Here is a 21,233-nt window from a genome sequence, read left to right as displayed (position 1 = left end):
TAATGGTTAGGTAAGGTCAGGGGTCGGGAACGTATGGCTTGCGAGCCAGATCGGGCTCTTTTGACGGCTGCATCTGGCTAGTAGACAAATCTTTAATTATTAAAAACAAAAAGTTTCGTTATACTCCTTTGCGCGAAACGGCGACGGTCACCGGCGACTAGAAAGCCAGTTCGCAGTTTTATTTTAGTGGGAAAGTGGCAAACATACGTTTTGTTGTGTCTATCTATTTATCTTTCTATCAATCGCATAGGCAACGCAGATGAGGAAGAGACACTGTTCAAGCGGGGTTGTCGTATTTTGCTGTCGAAAATAGCGGCCGATGTGCGCGTGTGTGAGATCAGGAAGTAAATTTACTTCGTTTTCACTTTTGTTTTCCGCATTGTCAGTCAATTTTAGAAACCCTTTTGAGAAGATGGCAAAAATAAAAAGCAGGTTCTGCGGAGTGTCTAATATGCAATGATAAAATTGCAACTATGAAAAGGTCAAATATAAAGCGGCACTTCGACTCCCGCCATACGACATTTGCATCAAAATATCCTGCGGAGGACAGCTGGAAGAAAGAATGTCAAAAGCTACTAAGAGTGCAAGCTAGTCAGCAGCAACTCCGTGTTTGGACCCAACACGGTGACTGGAATTTGGCTAGCTTTGCTGGCGCTTTAGCAATTGTGAGAAACCTGAAGCCATTCACGGATGGGGAGTATGCCAACGCATTCATGCTTGATGTTGCCAATGAACTTTTTGACGACTTTTCGGATAAAGACAAGATAGTTAAATGGATGAAAGACATGCCTCTGTCGGCAAGAACTGTTCACGATCGTACCGTAATGATGTCAAATTAAATTGAGGCAACGCAAGTGAAGGACATTTTTGCGGCACTGTTTTTTTCTCTCGCTTTGGACGAGTCAACAGATGTAAGCAATTTATCCCAGTTCAGCTTGATTGCAAGGTTTTGACTATGAAAAGGACAACAAGAGGGGAGGATTTATTCCAGTCCTTCAGTGAGTTAGCTTAAGAAAAAAATCTACCGATGGATAAACCTGTTTCGGGGTGCACTGACGGTGCTCTGTGCGTGGTGGGGAAAAACAGAATTCGTGGCGCTTTGTGAACATGAAAAGAGACGCATCCTAAGTTTCTCAACGCCTGCATGAAGCTTAACCTTACAAAGTATCAACCAGATTACAAAGCCATCAGCAAAACCATGCAGCAGGAGAAGTCGCATTAATGGTAAGAAATACTCATCATTGATTAGCATCAGCGTAACAATGTTATTAAAAATCATTCAGAGACTTATTGTACTTTAAAAGTGTTGAAATTACATAGAAAGCACTCATTACTTGAATTTTTAGTTTTAAACATATTGTATGGCTCTCACGGAATTACATTTAAAAATATGTGGTGTTCATGGCTCTCTCAGCCAAAAAGGTTCCCGACCCCTGGGTTAGGTATATGGAACAGATTAGGGCATTTACATGGAAAACGCATCCCTACTTACAGAATTTTCAGGTTACGAGAATACTTCCAGAACCATCACAGAACCAATTAATGTCGTAAGTAGAGGTACCACTGTATTGAAATGGCCTACTGTAAGTCAAAAAGTGATGACTTAAAACAGTTTTTGCTCACTTGATAGGGATTCATAGCACGTGCCCTCTACTACGGTGAACTTCTCAAACACACCTTCTTCAGCAGCAATTCGGTGCACCCTCACTTTGGGGCGCCCCATTCGGAAGACATTGAGAGCGGGATCCACCAGGAGTTTGCAGTACCCTCCCAGCAGACATGCTAGATCTTTGGCTGCCAGAGAGTCCATCAGTAAGGCAAAGGGCTGATGGATGGGGGGGTATTGTAGAAGATAAGCGTAAAGCGGAAGTGATTCAAGCCAGAGGGTAAGGAAGAAAAAGGCAATGGAGTGGGACAAAGGGGGGGAGAGAGAGTCACAACTGAGTCCAGTGAATTCATCTTACAGCACTAATACGCAATCCTTTAGGCTACTTGGGTGTCACTGGAAGGGTGCTTGACCTATATTTACTGAAGCATCAATTTTCTAATCTGTGTCAGCGTAAAAGAGCTTCAATTTGAATGAAAAATAGAGCCAAGTGTCTCAGTGCACATGTGCAAAAAAATTGCATACCTTCATGTCGTGCAGTGAGATGCGCAGCAGGCTGACTTTGTCCGACTCAGAGAGCAACTCCACACGGCTGATGCTGCTGAACTCAACCAATGTAGAGATCACATTGAGCTTGTGGTTGATGACCTGACTCATGCCGTATTTGGCTCCGACCAACAGGCTGACCAACACCTCCCTTTCTTGAAGCTGGGTGTTGATGAAAGGGGAAAAAAAACAGTGTTTTTAATAACAGCGTTAGAGTATAACGGCGTTACTAACTGCGTTATTTTTGTCAGTAGTAGTGCGTTACTATGGGTTACTACGTTGGCTGAATGACACGAGAAATGTCTGGGAGACACAGAGAGAGCAGAGCGGGAGAAGAGAGGAGAGGTTGTGACGCCATTGCAATGCGATGCTAGGTGGCTTGAAGCATTTGCATAGCATTCGCGTTCTCGCTAGTATTAGCATTTAGCGTGTTAAACGCTCGGGAAACTTTTTACATACAGTTCATGTCGTTCAGGTGGGTCAATTAATTAGGGATACAGCTATCGATTATTTTAGCAGTCGATTAATCGATGAACTAGTTAGTTCGAACAATCGAGTAATCGGATAAGGAACATAAAAAATTAAAATACCTGAGCTGAGCCTCAAATGGTAAAAAAAATAAATGAATGAGGATCAAAGTACATCAAAAGAACAATTAATCGATGAACTAGTTAGTTCGAACAATCGAGTAATCGGATAAGGAACATAAAAAATTAAAATACCTGAGCTGAGCCGCAAATAGTATTAAAAAAAAAAAAATGAATGAGGATCAAAGTACATCAAAAGAACAATTGGCTAACTTACATAGCAAAAGTCCGCTAGCTTAAATGCTATAAAATATTTTTTTACAATGCTCTGAAAACAAATACTCAAAGCAGCAAAATTTAATTCGAATCTTTTTTCTAATCGAATTACGCAAGTTAACTGATCCATCGTTGCAGCACTACAATTAATTGAAAATAATGGACTGTTTTCCTGTTCAGTATGCATTATCATCACCAAGTGAGTGTTGTCCTTGTAGATGCTACAATATAATAATAATTTGTTTTTGTTTTTTATCACCAAAAATAGTCACTTGCCCTAAACTTTTTTTGAATGACGTATCCATAAACCGTGTGTGATTTAAAATATATATATATATATTTAAAACAACTGGAGCAAAGATAGAAGAGATTCAAGCTTCACCCGCATATTGAAAAACTGTACACACAAGTCACGGTTCAGTACAACAGGAAATGAGCTTTTCCCACGGCAGTTGAAAGTTAAAGTTTGTATACCATTACACTATTACATAGGTGAAATTTTAGAAATTGTAAAAAGAGTGAAGTACATGACTGATGTTTCTTTGGAATGAAAAAGACCGTTCAATTCAATCCGTTAAGATAAATATATTTGATGTGTAAGACGTTATAGAATGGATCATGTAATAATGGTTAGAATTTGTAAAGTAATGTCAATTACTTTGCCGAGTAACTAATTACTCTTACGTTGAGGTAAGTGAGTTACTAACTCAATTACTTTTTGGGAGAAGTAATTTGTAATTGTAATTATTTACTTTTTTAAAGATTAACAACACTGGGGAAAATATCAGTGCGGAGAAGCGTTAGCAAGTATAACTAATGTTTTCCTTTTGTGTGTGGTGGGGGAGTTCCATGTAGTACAATACTGTGCTACTTCTGAGGTCAATCGGAACAAGGCAGCACGATTACAAGCAAAAGAAGAGTAAGATAAGGTCCCCTAGTAAGATTTGGTAATTTATTCTTTAGCTTTATGTGTCAGTTTCACAGGAATGGAAGAACTCTGCACACTTTGACGATTTTTACAAACTGTGAGCAAGAAAGTGAGAACAGACACAGAAAAGTAAAAAAAGGATATTTCAAAGTAAATATAATGTATTTAAAAAAGTATTTTAGATGCTCTGTCATTTTTTTTATTTTTTTTTTGCTCAACATAGCATTACTGCATAAAGTACACATTACACTGCCCATAATTCTCAGTTTTGTTGATAAGTAACATCATCTATTAAAAAAAAAAAAAAAAAAAACTACACATGAATATCTCTCTAAAGGCTGTTTTTTTTAAGTGCAGTTCCTGGCATGAATCTTATTGGATACAATGATTTGGAAAGTCAGTGTAAGTATGAATGATGAGGCCTTTCCATGCTAAACCAAAATAGCTATCCAATACAAGTTTGATAGGCTCTTTAACAATTAACAACTACAATTTTAATCCAAGAGTTACAGTACAGGTTATTGATCTAATTGCTGGCTTTTAATTTACCATCATCGTCGCTGAGTAGGATCGTCCTCCATAAGAAACGAGCTCTCCCAGCTGAGTGAGGTAGGCTAGCCGAGCCTGGGAAGCAGATATCACCTAAAACAAAATACGTGTAAAGGAATGGAAGGACAGAAGAAAAGATATGAAATAGCGGTGGTCAAAAAAAAAAAATAACACCTACAAAGAAATTTACCCCCAGTCATTTTACTAAGCAGCATATAACCCATAATTTGGCCTTCCCACTCAATATGTCAATCCATATATCACTTAGAAACCACAGAACGATTAGCTCTGAAGCAAACTGCAACCGCAACTTAACACTTATTAGCCATTATTTTTACACTATCGTCAAACATCTTAGTCAACTTCTACCTTCTGGCGAGGCTCTAATAGAGACTGGATTTTTTTGAGGTGGTAGCTGATTGCTTTCCTTAGGTCCTTCTCCCTCATGTTGCTCAGCAGCGTGGGAGAAATGAAGCTGTCAAGGCCGAACTCCTTCCTGTCATCAGCCACACAAATAGATACTAAGCACACCGAGCTGCTAAAACATTAAATAAATTGTTAAATCATTAGCTTGCTGACAATCAAGACTGGGTTGTGTGTCTTTGTAAAAAACTTACTTGCATTTCTTGCTCTGTTTTTAACCTTTCGTGCAGAAATTACATTGGTACCTCTACTTACGAGATTAATTGGTTCTGGAAGTAGTTTCATAGCTTGAAAATTCTGAGATGGGTTTCCATGTACCATAATTTTCAGACTATAAGACCCTACTTTTTCCCTAATTTTGAATCCCGCGGTTTATAGTCCAGTGCGGCTTATTTTTGTATTTATTTGGGTTAATAGGTAACATTTTATTTGATTGCGGCGTCATAAGAATGTCATTAGACTGTCATGATTATGACATGACACTATCATAGGCATTAGCGAATGCTTATGACAGATGTCATTAAGTGTCATCCAGAAAATTATGTCACTAACTCCATTTATGTCCAGCTCGGATCTTTTAGATCTATTCAAAAGTGAGATAATTTACAGGATAACATTAAATGACATCTGTTATAAGCATTCATTAATGCTCATGACAGCGTCATGTCATAATTATGATTGTGTAATGACGGTCTTATGGCGCCACTGTCAAATACATTTTACCAAATACCATAACCAGCAATTAATGAAATAATTGGAACAGTAACTGAATAAATAATTAGCACAGAACACAAATTTTGATTGTTATTTACATCTGTAGCGCTGCAATGCATGCTAGGAGGCATGTTGGACAACTACAAGTTTGACAGCAGGTGGCAGCAGAGGTTGACTGTCTCCCCCAAGGGAGCAGTGATGGCAAAATGAAACTTCTTGAAGCAATGACACTTTGCAGCCAATAGGTTCAAAGCTTCATGGTGGTTCATTTGGTCTTATGAGATTCGTTTGATGCCGCTGTCAAATAAAGTGTTACCGATTAATATCTTTTGGTGTAAATATCCGATCATTCAGTGAGGACAGCTGCAGCTTAGAGTCCGGTACGGCTTATCGATGAACAAATGGCATTTTCGTGTCAAATTTGCTGTGTGGCGTGGCGACTTATAGTCAGGTGCGTCTTATGGTCCAAAAATTACGGTAAATGCCTTAGTCCGTTGGAAGCGCCCCAAAGTTCAGTCATAAATCTTTCATAATTTATAGAAATGCATCAAAACATGTAACAAATGCCAAGAATAAAGAATAAAAGCTAATACACTCATGTAAAGCTGTCGGGACGATGAGATACACACATACACATACAGTAGAGGTCCCTCTTAGCCAATTAGAATACCAGGCAATAGCCAATGGCAAAGCAGCTATAAGTATGTTACGTTCAGTAAACTCTTGAAGCTGCAAGTACCAGCCAAGCTGTATAATTGCCTTTCGTACCCTGAAATTTCTTTCATAAAAAGAGGCAATATTTTCCCGTTGAGGCGTGTCTTAACCTGAAAATTCCACTGTATACCGTAATTTTCGCACAATAAGCTGCTACTTTTTTACCTCATTTTGAATCCTGCGGCTCATAGTCCAGTGCGGCTTATTTGTTCATTTATTTGGGGAACAGGTAATACTTTGACAGCGGCGTCATAAAACTGCCAAAAGACCGTCATAATTATGACATGACACTATCATGAGCATTAATGAATACTTATGACAGATGTCATTAAGTGTCATCTGGCAAATTATGTCACTAACGCCATTTATGTCCAGCTCGGATCGTTTATATCCATTCAAAAGTAAGATAATTTGCCGGATGGCACAAAATGACATCTGTCATAAGCATTCATTAATGCTCATGGTAGTGTCATATCATAAGTATGCTGTTCTTATGACAGTCTTATGGCGCCACTGTCAAATAAAGTGTTACCAAATACCATAACTAGCATTTAATGAAACAACTGGAACAGTAACTGAAGAAATAAAAAGCACAGAACATAAATTTTGCTTGTTATTTATATCTGTAGCGCTGCAATGCATGTTGGGAGGCATGTTGGGCGACAACAGGGTTGACAGCAGGTGGCAGCAGAGGTTGACTGTCTCGCCCAAGGGAGCAGTGATGGCCAAATAAAGCTTTTTTAACCAATGAACATAGACTTCATAATGATATAGATGCGACAGATTCCCCAGACACTGAGGCATGCCATTTCGCAGGGGGGCGTCCCACACTCCGCTTCAGTTATTCACAGTCGGTTGTAGTTCTTCCCAAACAAATGCAGTGACCCAACGCCAGATTTAGGTTGAAAAAGTACGAAAGCTGTACCGCATACAAACAGGAAGCATTGTCTCAGGAGTTAGAGGATTCAAGGTAATTATTATATTTTCCATACCATGCATGCATTTTGAAACGTTGTGAAAAAGTCAATGGGAGAAATTAGCCGCTACAGCATTGGCATTATACTTCGCAATATTTACGTAAAATAAAAGCTAACTGCACCGTTTTTTGCTTCTAACCAAGAATCAAGACTGTTTTACATCCATATCTATAAAGAATTCAGGGATTTAAGCATTTCTTCACAAGACTTTCGACATAAAAAGCTCTTTGTGGTCGTAAGGCGGCACCACAGTAGCTTAAGGACTAGCAGCACATTTGACAAATTTACGTAAAATACATGCTAACTGCCCGTTTTTTTTTCCTTTTAACCAAGAATCGAGACATTTTAAGTCCATATCTATAAAGAATTCAGGGATTTAAGCATTTATTCACAGGAATTTCAACGTAAAAAGCTCTTTGCGGTGATAAGCCGGTGCCACAGTGACTTAAAGACTAGCAGCACATTTCACATATTTACGTAAAATAAATGCTAACTGCCCTTTTTTTTTTTTTGCTTCTAACCAAGAATCAAGACTGTTTTACGCCCATATCTATGAAGAATTCAGGGATTTAAGAAATTATTCAGAAGAATTTCAATGTAAAAAGCTCTTTGTGGTGATAAGGCGGCGCCAGAGTGGCTTATAGACAGGGGTGCACATAAGTGGTCCGCATGCGCGCATGCGTACTGGACGTAGACAAACGCGCTGGCTCTAAACGGCTTCCATACGCTTTTGCGTACCGATGGCTGACCACTGTATTTGCGGCGGACACGAGAAAATAACTTCTCAAAATGTCGAAGAGGCAGGCCACACTGAGTAATTACTTCCGTGTTCCCCCACCCCCGTCAAAAGACAGACAGACGACAGAGACATCACCGGAGCTACCGAAAAAAAGGACTTTTGCTGAAAAGTGGCTACAGGAGGTATCATGGCTAGAAGCAAATGATGCTCGCACGGAAATGCGGTACAAAATGTGCCGTGAGAATCCCAATGTCGCCGATAAGAGCAGCGCATTTTATGTAGGGTCAAAGAATTTCAGCCATCCAAACTTTGAAAAGTAGGAAAAAAACAGAGAGCATGTGGCAATTAAGCAAACTATCGATGTCAAACAGGGCCCCACTCGCCCTATGGACAAGTGGCGGCATAAAGGTAATGAACAGCGGCATGCACTGACAAACGTGTTTTTGCTCGCATTTTACAAAGCTAAACATGCACGTTCAATGAGGTTTTATGAGGAGGACATCCCACTTTTAAAAAGGCTTGGAGTTAATATGGGAGCCGCATAATGCCCTTTATTTTGAATTGGTGCTTTTTATTTCTTTACATTTCACTTCAAAGTAATGGCAATTTTGTTGTGCCAGTTGATGTTAATCAAGCATTAATTGTTAATATAATTAATTAAAGTTAATTGGCTCTAAGTAAAGCTTGTCATAAATTTATCGCGTCAGCCAGGTCGGCTCTCAAGCTCAATGAGGATCTCCAGGTCCTCCTCTGAGAACCTGGGCAAAAAAATTATGGGCACCCCTGCTTATAGACTAGCAGCACATTCGACATATTTACATTAAATAAATGCTAACTGCCCTATTTTATTTGCTTTTAACCAAGAATCGAGACTGTTTTAGATCTATATCTATAAAAAATTCAGGGATTTAGGAATTTATTCACAAGAATTTTCAACATGAAAAGCTCTTTGTCTGTGTTTCCACTCAGTCAGCTTTGACGAAGATAGGCCCCCTATGAATTGGCATCCCATGTCCCGTCAAAACATTATGAAATCTATGCAATGAATGGTGGTTCATTTATGGCAGTTTTATAATGTCCCTTTGAAATGAAGTGTTACCGGTTAATATCTTTTGGTGTAAATATCCAATAATACAGTGAGGACAGCTGCAGTTTATACTCCACTACAGATTATCTATGAACAAATGTTGTTTTATGTCAAATTTGGTGGGTGACGGCTTAAAGTCTGAAAATTACATTCCTGGTTTAAATGTCTATAACAATTAATGCCATGCAATGAGTTAAATACTATGAAAAAAAAATAACTTTAGAGTGTTATTTGGGGCCGGGTTTTTATAAGCTTGCAAGAAATGTGTTCTAACCCTGACACACTCACGTAATGGCTTTGATGGAGGTCCTGGTCAGTCCACAGCTATCCAGTCTCTCGTGCATGTGCAGGGCAGCGAGGCGGAGTGCAGTGTTACACTTCATCTCTACAGCAAAGCGCTCTTGTAGTACATCACCAACACTCTGAAAGGACAAGACGTTACAATGTCACTAACACGGATAGTATAAAGTTGACACTTTTCTACGGCCGTTGTAAAAATAACTTATTCTTGGGCTTCATCAGGTTCGTAAAAGCATTTGGATTCCTAATCTAGCATTTCGATGTTGAAAACAAACATGGTGAGAGGCAAAGATTCAGCGTATAAATCAGCATGACAAGTGTTTTGCCAGTTGAAATACTGTGTGGTATAAATAGCGAAGTCACTGCTTAGATCTCGGAGATCATATTACTAATACACTTTGCCATGCAAAAAGCATTACCTGTAAAAATAGGTACTCAAAGGCAAAGGGGTCCTCTTGCTGCAGGTCTGTAGGATCTCTGGGAATGAAGCACACGCGGAATAGACATCTGTAGTCATGGGAGTCTTTTTTCTGCACCACCTGATCGGGACACCAATTGAAATATTAAAACCATTTCTAGTCAAGGTAACCAAATTCAGTATCCAGTTGAAAAAGAGTTGTTTGTGGCTAGCGGATGTTGTTTTCTTACCTTTTGTATAAGCTCATCTTCATGCAGCAGCAGTAGTTTGGTGATGCTGTACTGTTGCTCTAGGACCAGTGCAAAGTATTCAATAGCCCGGATGGATAGTTTATCCTTCAGAGTCAGAACAATATCCTGGAATGGTGGGAGGTGGAGAGAGAGTTCAGACCTACTTAAACAAACATATTTCACTCTAGTATGCTGATGGCTAACGGTCAATTCAAATTGCCTGAAGCCATAAAACGTAAAACATACTCCAAGAAAGATAGTGTTTTTGGGTTTGTTTGTTTTTTACCAGGGCTGTCAAAATTATCGCGTTAACGGGCGGTAAGTAATTTTTAAAATTAATCACGTTGAAATATTTTACTCAATTAACGCACATGCCCCGCTCAAACAGATTAAAATGACAGCACAGTGCAATGCCAACTTGTTACTTGTGTTTTTTGGAGTTTTGTCGCCCTCTGCTGGCGCTTGGGTGCGACTGATTTTATGGGCTTAAGCACCCATTAGCATTGTGTAATTATTGACATCAACAATGGCGGGCTACTAGTTTATTTTTTTATTGAAAATTTTACAAATTTTATTAAAACAAAAACATTAAGAGGGGTTTTAATATAAAATTTCTATAACTTGTTCTAACATTTATCTTTTAGGAACTACAAATCTTTCTATCCATGGATCGCTTTAACAGAATGTTAATAATGTTAATGCCATCTTGTTGATTTATTGTTATAATAAACAAATACAGTACTTTTGTACCGTATGTTGAATGTATATACCCATCTTGTGTCTTATCTTTCCATTCCAACAATAATTTACAGAAAAATATGGCATATTTTATAGATGGTTTGAATTGCGATCAATTACGATTAATTAATTTTTAAGCTGTAGTTAACTCGATTAAAAATTTAAATCGTTTGACAGCCCTATTTTTTACACAGCATTATTCTGCATTATAAATATGAAATTCACACATTCATACAACAAAGTGTGTATTCTATGGACAGTCCTTGAACTACAGTTACTTTAATCACAGATTTGTATTTTAAAAAGAGACCTAACCTTTCAATGGCACATGTACAGTATATACTGTACCTTGACACTGGTGGTATGGTCAAACTTGAAGGCCTTGGTCTGTCCGTTTTCTAAATAGACTTTTAGAACATTAGGCAGGAAGAGAAGAGAGTTTCCCTGATGGAGAGGACAAAAAAAAAAGATGACAAGACGGCAATGGAGAAACGTTTGGAATATCACTAATAGCAAATCTGTTCTATTCTGTATGTTTATATGGAGAACTTTTCCATTAAAAAGTAACACATCTGGTCTTATTGAGAAAAGGTAGACGTGAAAGACATCAACAAGTGCAAGTGCAGATTCATTAGTCATGCTAAATACACAGCCATGGATCTGTCAGGAGATAAATAGCCATTTTGCACAGTATTTGTCACTTTAATATAATAAAAGTGGATTAGAAGGCTAAACTGAGAAGCACAAATCGATACTACAGGCTCCCACTTTGTTTGAACCGCTCTCCTGAATACGTTAAGGCAGTGGAGTGAAAATAATGATCAGATTTAGATGAGAAAAAAAAAGAGCTGACAACTACTTGAGTGAGACATGACTGTGACTATAAAATAGCTAGCTGATCTTAAAGAGGCACTAAAGTCATTTTACAATATTTGTATTGTTTTAAGCATTCAAGACCAAAACAAGAATGTGCCCTGGTATGTAGTTTTGTATTTGATCGCAGTGGTGTGTGCAAGTGAATTGGTTCTGATAGGGGGAGATTTTTCAATTGTTCGCAGTGTGACGTCAAACAGTACCACATTATGCAAGTACAGATACTACCCGGGTTATGAATGAGTTCCGTTCCTAGGCTGGCGATGTAACCCACATTTCCACATGAATCGAAATTAACCCTTTAAGTACCTCGAAATACAAAATAATTGTCCAAAACCATGTATTATACGTCATAGACATAACATCAGAAAAAAATAAGATACTGTGAGGTACATTGTGTTAAATGCCGTTATACTGAATGACTATTCGGGCTTTACTCGCGAGTGAGTCGTTTTGCTGCGAGAAAAGTGCGCTGTGGAAAGAGTTGGGAGGCGATAGAGGGGGGAAATCATGGCCGCTCAGGTTGCCTCTTTTAACGCGAGCCCGCCATCCGAACTCAAAAAACAGGATTGGGATTTGCAAGAAGAGTCGGCGCCTGGGGAGAACAGCAGCGGCAACATGAGAACAAGGAAGTGGGAAGTCCGAAAAAGGCGCATTGTCGGCGGCCAGGGAAGAACCAGAGGTTGGGGCGGCCGGCATGACTCTCCCAAGCCAAAAAGGGTGCTTCTCAGGCGGACAGATGAGAACCAGAGATGACAGCAGGTGGCAACTTCAGCCCAGTCCGAAAAAGGCGCTTTGTCGGGGGTCAAAGCAGAACTGGAGGTTAGGGCTGGCATCATGACGCTCCCAAGCCAAAAAGGGCCCTTCCCGGGTGGACAGATGAGAACCGGAACTCACAGCGGGTGGGACCTGACGCCGTCAGAAACGGCAGGATTGCGGCAACGCTTCTGGGGGAGGAGGCATGGCAAGAATTAGGTACTGTTTACGCGACTAAAAAAAAAAAAAAAAACACAACTGGAGACAGAATAGCGGACAAGACTTCGGCGTCTTAAAGTCGAAATTGCGTAAGTCTGGTAGGTCGTAACCCGGGGACTACCTGTACCTGCCCTTCGTTCTTCCTCCAACCCCACAATCGGGAAAACTGAGCACTGAGACAAGCTGTCTGGAGGTTGTCACTTCCTGGTTCTAAAATGTACCGCATTAAGCATATGGGATATAAAAAAGGCTTTATTTAAATCTATACATTTGGATTTGCTGTGGTTTAGTATAGTACTTTTATTGCAAGACCAGTTCCTGTTTTTTTGTCACCTTTATTCCCATGAACTTCGCCCCACCACCCTTCCCTACCCTCCACCGCTGCTTGCCATCTAGCCGAGAGGTAGTTTTCTCGGCCTGCTCATCGGCACAAGCCAGCCTCCTCACCTGGTTCTCAATCGACATCACCCTCCTCATCCCTTGTGTGTCGGCCCAGAACGTCATTTGACCTCTAGTCTTGACGCACCATGAGAGTGTGTTGGCGTCAAGTGAGTATATGTTTTTATTATGTAGAGATCAGGAATATTTTGAAAACAGGAAATCACAGCGAAAGCTTGCCTCCTAGCTGTGTAAAGTGAGTGAATATTTTCATTTTTGTACAATTGTGAAACAGCAAATCATGGTGTCATTGAAGGATGATTGTAGTCCGCGTCTCCGCGATGTGTGTGATGTGAAAGTCACAATAAGTACTGCCAACTAAATAACTAGAATCAACTACTTTTTTTAAAAACTAAAATGACATTCGTGGCACTTTAAAGTAAATTGTGCAAACCTGGCAAAATGGCATCCAGGGTTATGAAAAATAATGTTTTTTTTTAAAAAATGAAACTTTAGTGCCACTTTAATAACAATCATGAAGGCATTAAATTTGATTAGGCTGCTGAGAATATTGGATTGGAACTGGACATATACACAGTAACTGGTGTCAAGAGTGAAACAATTCAACCATATACTTAAATTGATAGTGATACCATTATGTTATCAGATTAACATTAATCAGTAAAATCTAATCAAGACATCAGATGAAGCTAGAGTCAACAAAATAGTCAAACAATGAAAGCTCAAGAAACTGAAAGAGTCCACAATCATAAAACATAAATCTAGAATACATGGTCTGACAGTTGGTGTGATGCATTTGTTATGGCACACACAAATTTTTCGTTTTAGCTTTTTTTGGGAAAATCAAGGGTAAAGGTTTTTTACTCTTATAAAGCAAAATAAAGTTGGGAAATTTTATTATTATAAAATATTATGTAGGTGCAAACAGAATATAAAGTTCAGGCAAACCAAAATTTTCTCCATTTAGAATTTCGTGCATTTATTTGTTTTGTAGTATTTTAGAGCTTAAAACATTAGCCAAATTTCATGCTAAATCCTGTTGACAGTTTTCTCTTCTATTACAGATGTTACAACTTTATATTCCACACGGGGTTAAATATTTTACTTTTCAGTTTTAATTGAATTGATATAAAAATCACTGCAGATTCAAATGCTCCCACCTGAGTGTGCCCATTGACCACCACCTCTTCTGCAAAGCGCACTTTAACTGGATTACTCCTCAAACGGGCTCTCTTCTCTGCTGACATGATGGATGATTTAGGATTCTGCAATACACACAAATGAAATGGGGCATTATGTGGGCGGAAACACACTGGCTGAATTTACTGAGGACAAAAGCAATTCATTTTTCCACTCAAAAATTGAGCCTGAGTTTGACTCAAAAGGCTGCCGTGTGTACATATAGATTACGACAACTGGGGGGTAATCGTGAGGATACATGCTTGAAATACAATGTTGGTACAATGACTCCTTGTAAAGGCGTGCCAAAGGAAGTTCATCAATGTCTCCTTTGTACTCACAGTCATGTGCCGTAGGATCGTCACTGTTATGCAGTCCTCCAAGTTCCTGTGCAGAAAAAAAACAAAACATACATGCACACACCCGTCACTTTCTTGTTTCAGCTGACAAAGTAGGCATTTTCCCTGCAACCTTTGCCCCCAAACTCCTAAGATATTCTTACACATACACACCCTCCCTTATGCATCAATCCTACCAAACTCCACCAAAGAGGGAACATCATCTGATGACACTTTTTTTTTTTTTTTTTTTTTAAATCAGAGTCGTACCACATGCACGTGGTGTCACGACACGTGTCCCGGTAACAGGGGAGGTTAATTGATCAGAACTGCTGGTATAATTAGAGGATGTGATACAGTCGATTCCAAACTGGCTAGACAGTACGCCCTTCTGAGCGATGCTTTTCTTGCACTCTACAGTCATGTTAAAAACATTAGGACACCCTATGGAAGCCTGTGTGTTTTCTAACATATTTGGCCATATGGATATTTAATATCAGTTTTAACAACCTTGAGAGATTCAAGAAATAGAACTAAACAATTACAACTGAAAAAATGTTGTTGTTTTTTTATAGCTTTCTGTAAAATTTAATTTTAAATAAATGCAATTTCTGTTGAGGAATCAATTAGGACACCCCTACATTCAATCTCACTTAAAATGGCTAAAATCACAAACAGGGGTATCGCATCAGGTGCACATGATTAGAACATCATTACCCAATGTTTTGAAGGAAGCTTGCCTTATTTAAACCTCACAATTAGTTTGTTGTGCCCCTGACTGTTGAAGTGAGAGAAAACACCATGGTGAGATCAAAGAAGCTGTCAGAGGCCTTCAGAAAGAAGATTGTAGATGCTTATGAGTCTGTTAAGGGATTTCAAAAGATCTCAAAAGTATATAAAATAAGCCATTCCACTGTCCGAAACAACTGCCAACATGCCCAGGTCTGGCGCTCCAAGCAAGTTCACCCCGAGAGCAGACTGTAAGATGCTAAAAGAAGTCTCCCAAAACCCTAAAATGTCATCACAGGACCTACAGCAGGCTCTTGCTACTGTTGATGTGAAAGTGCATGCCTTTAAAATCAGAAAGAGACTTCACAAGTTTAATCTTCATGGGAGGTGTGCAAGGAGGAAACCTTAGCTCTCCAACAAGAACATGAAGGTCAGACTGAAGTTTGCCAGAGTGAATGTAGACAAAGACCAGGACTTCTGGAATAATGTTATTTGGACATACAAATCTAAAATTCAATTATTTCGACACCAGAACAGAGGACATGTTTGGCGTTAACCCAATACAGCATTCCAGGAAAAGAACCTCATACCAACTGTGAAGCATGCAGGTGGAAGTGTCATGGTTTGGGAATGCTTTGCTTGGCCTGGCCAGCTCACCATCATAGAGTCCACCATGAATTCTATCGTGTATCAGAGGGTGCTTGAGGAACATGTGAGATCATCTGTGAAAAAAATTAAAGCTGAAGCGAAACTGGACCCTGCAACATGACAATGACACAAAACATACCAGTAAATCCACCATCGACTGGCTGAAAAAGAAGAAATGGAGAGTTCTGGAATGGCCGAGTCAAGGCCCAGATCTTAATCCCATTGAGATGATGTGAGGTGACTTGAAACGGACCGACATGCAAGAAACCCCTCAAACATCTCAAAGATGAAATTATTCTGCGTTGAGGAGTGGGGCAAACTTTCTTCAGACCAATGTCAAAGACTGGTAGATGGCTACAGAAAGCAACTCACTGACGTTATTCCAGCCAAAGGGGGTAACACAAGCTATTAGGTGGAAGGGTGGTCTACCTTTTTCCTCAGAATATGCATGTTTGTCGATATATTTGATTTAATGAGTAAAATAATGTTAATTTTTGTTGTTTCCCTGCAATTAAATCACTTTCATTTCCTGAGATAAAGAAAAACAAGATCAGAAGTCATTGATATGTGAACATTCAATAAAGAACTGAATATTTTATGGGGTGTCCTAATTTTTTCACCTGACTGTATTTTGGATATGAAAAAATTCTCACGAAAAAATAAACTGAATGATATAAATTGTGAAACAATGCAAAGACATTTAATGTTTTTATGAAATGTATTTATATACAGTACTGTAGTATTGTAGAATGTCGTAGCTCACTGGTTGTCTTTCTAGTTTAAACAGAGCTCGTAGGATAAAGGTTGGTCGATTCCATAAGAATGATTGGATCATGACTACATGTCTATGATTCTTGATTTTCAGGGTGAGTTGGCAAAAACAGTTTGAATGTATTCAAGGATAGTATAATGTTTCCTTTAAAGCAGAGGTCCTGAAAATACAGCTTGCAGGCCAACTTTGGCCCACTGTGCCTTTCTGTCACTATGTCTTCCACAACCTCTCTGACAATTTGCTATGTTTTTAGCGCTCCTGCTTCCCCAAATACGGAAGTGCAGAGCTGCCAGTGTTCATGAAACATTTCTACCAGGGCTTTCTCGTTTTAACATATTGCCAGCTCGTTTTAACGCATTAACAACTCGTTTCAGCCTATTGCTAACCTCGTTTTAACTTATTCACATCTTATTTTAACGTATTGCTAACCTCGTTTTAACGTATTTGCAAACTCATTTCAACGACTAGTTAGTGGCGAAGGCTAAATGCTAAAAAAAATTACTCGTTAAAACGAGGTTAGCAATAGGTTAAAACAAGGTTAGTAATAGGTTGAAACGAGTTGGCAATACGTTAAAACGAGGTGGCAATACGTTAAAATGAGACAGCCCTGTTAGAAATGTCTCATTAACACTGGCAGATCTGCGGTTCCTTAGCCAAATATGTCTTGTTGCTACGATTATTTCCACTCAGGTGAAGCACTACCTTCACCATGTGATGTTTGTGGACTGTCATGGCGCAGGGACGTGCTGGTGCTACATAGAGACATGGCGTCAGTTGTTGTTTTTAGTCCTTACATCTACTGGCATCGCAGGAGGGTGGATATTCCTCTTTGACAGATTTCATGGCACTGTGCATGTTCTTACTTTTGCTTTCTCTTATTTGGGGTGTCACCCTTTCTTACTCAACATACCAAAACTGCACACTCCAACATTTTGAATAGAAATACAATCAGGTCTTTTCATCTGACTTTAAATTCCCGTTATTCTGTTGTTCAACTTTACGTTTGACCAGCAAATGGCCTACTGTTAATTTCATTTTCCTTATGAGCTAAAAATGCTAAGATGAATTGACATATGAGCTGGTTAATTGGCTATTATCGTATTATCATTTCAATATTTTTAATTTATAGTCGCATTTATTGAACTTTTAGGAAATGCTGTACACACATACAGAGGCGGAGCAAGGGTCCCCGGGGGCCCCAGGCAACAAGTATATTGCGACTAAATATTGCCATCTAGTGTATTTGTTGAGCTAAACGAAATGTTTGAATAGAGTTTGACCAAAGTCTGAGTATTATTTGCATAGCTATTTTGATTGGGAATGCCAGTTCTCTCTGCATTGAGCTCTTTTCTTTTTGTGAACATTTTTTTTTTTTTAGAGATAGGAATATTATTTTTGTTGTGCTTTCAGTAAATGCTACTGTAGCGACTTAACTGTTCCGCCCAAATGCATGATGGGAAGTTGGGTAACCATGACTGTCAGTGGTGGCTGCAAATGGTATATCTTCTCTGCGTTGTGTTCAATACAGGGTGTTAAGAAAAATATTATCCCTTGTTATTCTACCCCACGTCGCTCGCCACAATAGTTATAATTGTTGTGGAAGAGATGCCAAAGCTTATGCCAATAAATAGCGCGGCCCCAATGAATGCCTGAGTCCACTCCTCTCGCTTGTCTCTGCCTCTTAGCTCTCAATATACATAAAACAGTGCCATTGTAGTCCGTTTGCGGCAATGCATGAGCGGGTCGTCCCGCGCATCCCTTAAATGAGTTAAATATTTTAACGTAATTAATTTTTTAAATTAATCACTGCCCGTTAACGCGATAAATTTGACAGCCCTAATAATAACCCCTCGGTCTCATAGAGTGCTTTTTAGGACACTCAAAGTGCCCAGCTTCTACTGCATTAGGACATAAAATGGTAAATGGTTTTATACTTATATAGCGCTTTCTACAGTAACATAGTACACTCACCGCTGTCTTGCTTCCTTTTCTCCTCTTCTGGTTTTTTTTTCTTTATTTTGTCTCTTCCAGAAGGATAACTTCTCTTCATTTTGGATATACGCCAATTTAAAAAAAAAAAGCTATATCGCCGCTCACTCTCGCTCTGAGTCACGTGAGGGAGGGAGAGGGGTGTAGAGCGAGTGAAGGGGCCCCTTCAGGGCACTCAGACAGTGCAGTAAAGCTGCGTGTGCTAAATCTGTTGGCCCTCTGGGGTCCCCCTGCTGGATGGGGGCCCTAGGCGACTGCCTGGTTTGCCTAAAGGGACGCGACGCCTCTGCAGATATATTACTAAAATGGTTAATATTATCATTGTTAATATCAACATGCCTATGTACAATTTGTAATTTTTCATCTTTGCCAGTGTCAATCACGACAATTTTCTTAGCCATAATATTTCATACCTTTGATATTGTTGTTATTAGAAAATAAATATATAAAATATACTGTATATGGCATTTCAAAACAAAGTGTGAAGTATTTACTACTACTTTGGTAAACCAATAGTAACGATAAACAAATATGTGCCAGGAATTACTGTATTTTTCGCACTATAAGGCACATCGGAGTATAAGGAGCACCTTCAATGAATCGCCTATTTCGAAACTGTTTTCGTATATAGGGTGCACCGCATTATATACAGAGGCGTCCCGTCCCATTAAGCTAACCAGGCAATTGCCTAGGGCCCCCAGCCAGCAGGGGCCCCCAGAGGGCCAACAGATTTAGCACATGCAGCTTTACCGCACTGTCGCAGCGACAAGTGAAGGGAGAGTTTCAATACCATGGAATCATTTGGCAGATTTTCTAACGATTCTGTTATCAATCCCAAACAGCACTAACCATATCACGTAGATTATCCATGTTTAAGAAAGTCCGATCAGCTATTAATACCACATGATTGTTTTAAGAATGACTCACCAAGTACTCTCTGGAAAGTCCTTGCCGAGTCGTTTAACGTTGATTTTCACAGGCCACCTCAATATTCATGTGACTACTTAAAGAAATGGTGATTTTTTTCCCAAAAAGTCTATTAATGCGTCTATCGTATTCCTCGAAGAATACTCTGTAAGAAAAATATAACATATATGCATCTAAAATAATCCTAAAACTATTTTATTAGCAAATTTAATACTAATTTCGGTCAGTAGTCCACCAATCAGTAGTTTTTACGGAATAATTTGAATTTGGTGGGTCATAGGGCCAATCTGACTACTGATTTCACACAAAGGTATATACCTCCGCATCCGATGGTGGTATTTTTGTGTTGCTACTCTATCTTCTATTGCTCCAAGTCCAACAGTCCCTTTTACTTGCACACGCTCGAAGGGCCCATGTTGCTTGTTGCCTGGGGCCCCTGGGGACCCTTGCTACGCCTCTGATTATTTGGCGCAGTAGTAGTGGTTGTTGGGGTTGCATTATGCATCCACTCGATGAAGCTGCCCTAAAGGGTATGTCATGACATTATTGGTCCATACATAATCTGCATTGGATCATAAGGTGCACTATCGGCTTTTGAGAAAATTGAAGGCTGTTAGATGCGCCTTATAGTGCGGAAAATACGGTATGTGTTGGAATAGTATTGTGAATGCCTGTGCCAGGGTGGCAACTACATAATGAGGCCTGCTTGAAGTCAGTGTTATACAGCCTAACTGACCCTAGCACCCTATCACAGAGAGAGGAGCGATAATGTGGAAAAAAAGGTTTGAGGACTTCTGCTTTAAAGCGACCTGAAACTGCAATTGGGTATAATTCATATTAGACTGTAGCAGAATAATGAAAGCGTGAAGAGTGTGTCCTGTCCAAATGCAAGGAATGCATGAATTAAACTGCTTCTGCGGTTCTAACCTTAATATGTTTTCCACCTGGTCACCGTTCAAATCCTCCAACTCTGCATCATTGATCTGCAACACTTGGTCCCCAGGGTAGAGTATCCCATCTGCAGGACTCCCTATACACACAGACACAAGTAAACACATTCAAAATCAAAAACGTGTGTGCTTGCATGGAATAATTTTGATTGCATATGTGGGCTAGTATCTAATTTTAGTACAGTTTAAAGGAGATCTATACACAGGGAAGTAGGCGTACACCCACATACAAACACAAAATGACACACATGGCTGTTCAACATGGCTGACTCAACAGCTCTCCAGGACATGAGGGGTTACAGTTATTCTGGGTCTCTTCCAGCTCAGCTCCACACGGCTTTCTCTCATTTTATTTATACTCATTTGTCTTCAGGCAAGTGAACACGACTGTGGCGCAGCAGTTTAGGTTTACTCTTACCAACGCACACTTGCAACCCAAAAACACACGGAGACCACATATGCGTAATGGCATACACCCACCCACGCACTCCTTTCGCACGCCCCATCTGCCTGGCAAAGCCCCGTCTGCCCATGAGATGCATGCAGTTTTGTACACGCACGCATGTTGGCACACATTCAGGCTCACTCATGCCGCACAAGAGCACACCCCTCCCCCATCGGGCTTACGTGTCACTTCTGCTAATATCCTGATCTTTGCAGTTTTTTTAAGACCCCTCCCTTC

General features: G+C 39.6%; 1 protein-coding gene across 2 annotated transcripts in view; it reads right to left on the bottom strand.

Moving 5' to 3' along the window:
- The window catches only part of frmpd1b (FERM and PDZ domain containing 1b), a 61,199-nt gene that overhangs the window by 6,861 nt on the left and 33,105 nt on the right, over positions 1-21,233 (bottom strand). Inside the window, exons 5-15 of one of the 2 annotated variants that reach the window (XM_057850113.1) lie at positions 20,529-20,631; positions 14,540-14,585; positions 14,180-14,284; positions 11,121-11,216; positions 10,035-10,160; positions 9,806-9,925; positions 9,375-9,508; positions 4,802-4,928; positions 4,433-4,525; positions 2,132-2,314; positions 1,624-1,825 (exon numbers count right to left, since the gene is read on the bottom strand). In XM_057850113.1, coding sequence (XP_057706096.1) covers positions 1,624-1,825; positions 2,132-2,314; positions 4,433-4,525; positions 4,802-4,928; positions 9,375-9,508; positions 9,806-9,925; positions 10,035-10,160; positions 11,121-11,216; positions 14,180-14,284; positions 14,540-14,585; positions 20,529-20,631 — 1,335 coding nt within the window. The remainder of the gene's footprint in view (positions 1-1,623; positions 1,826-2,131; positions 2,315-4,432; positions 4,526-4,801; positions 4,929-9,374; positions 9,509-9,805; positions 9,926-10,034; positions 10,161-11,120; positions 11,217-14,179; positions 14,285-14,539; positions 14,586-20,528; positions 20,632-21,233) is intronic. The other variant, XM_057850114.1, reaches the window with a different exon arrangement.

The sequence above is a fragment of the Corythoichthys intestinalis genome, chromosome 11 (genome assembly GCF_030265065.1).
Source record: "Corythoichthys intestinalis isolate RoL2023-P3 chromosome 11, ASM3026506v1, whole genome shotgun sequence".
NCBI classification, from domain to species: domain Eukaryota; kingdom Metazoa; phylum Chordata; class Actinopteri; order Syngnathiformes; family Syngnathidae; genus Corythoichthys; species Corythoichthys intestinalis.
This window is presented reverse-complemented; position numbering and strand designations above follow the sequence as displayed.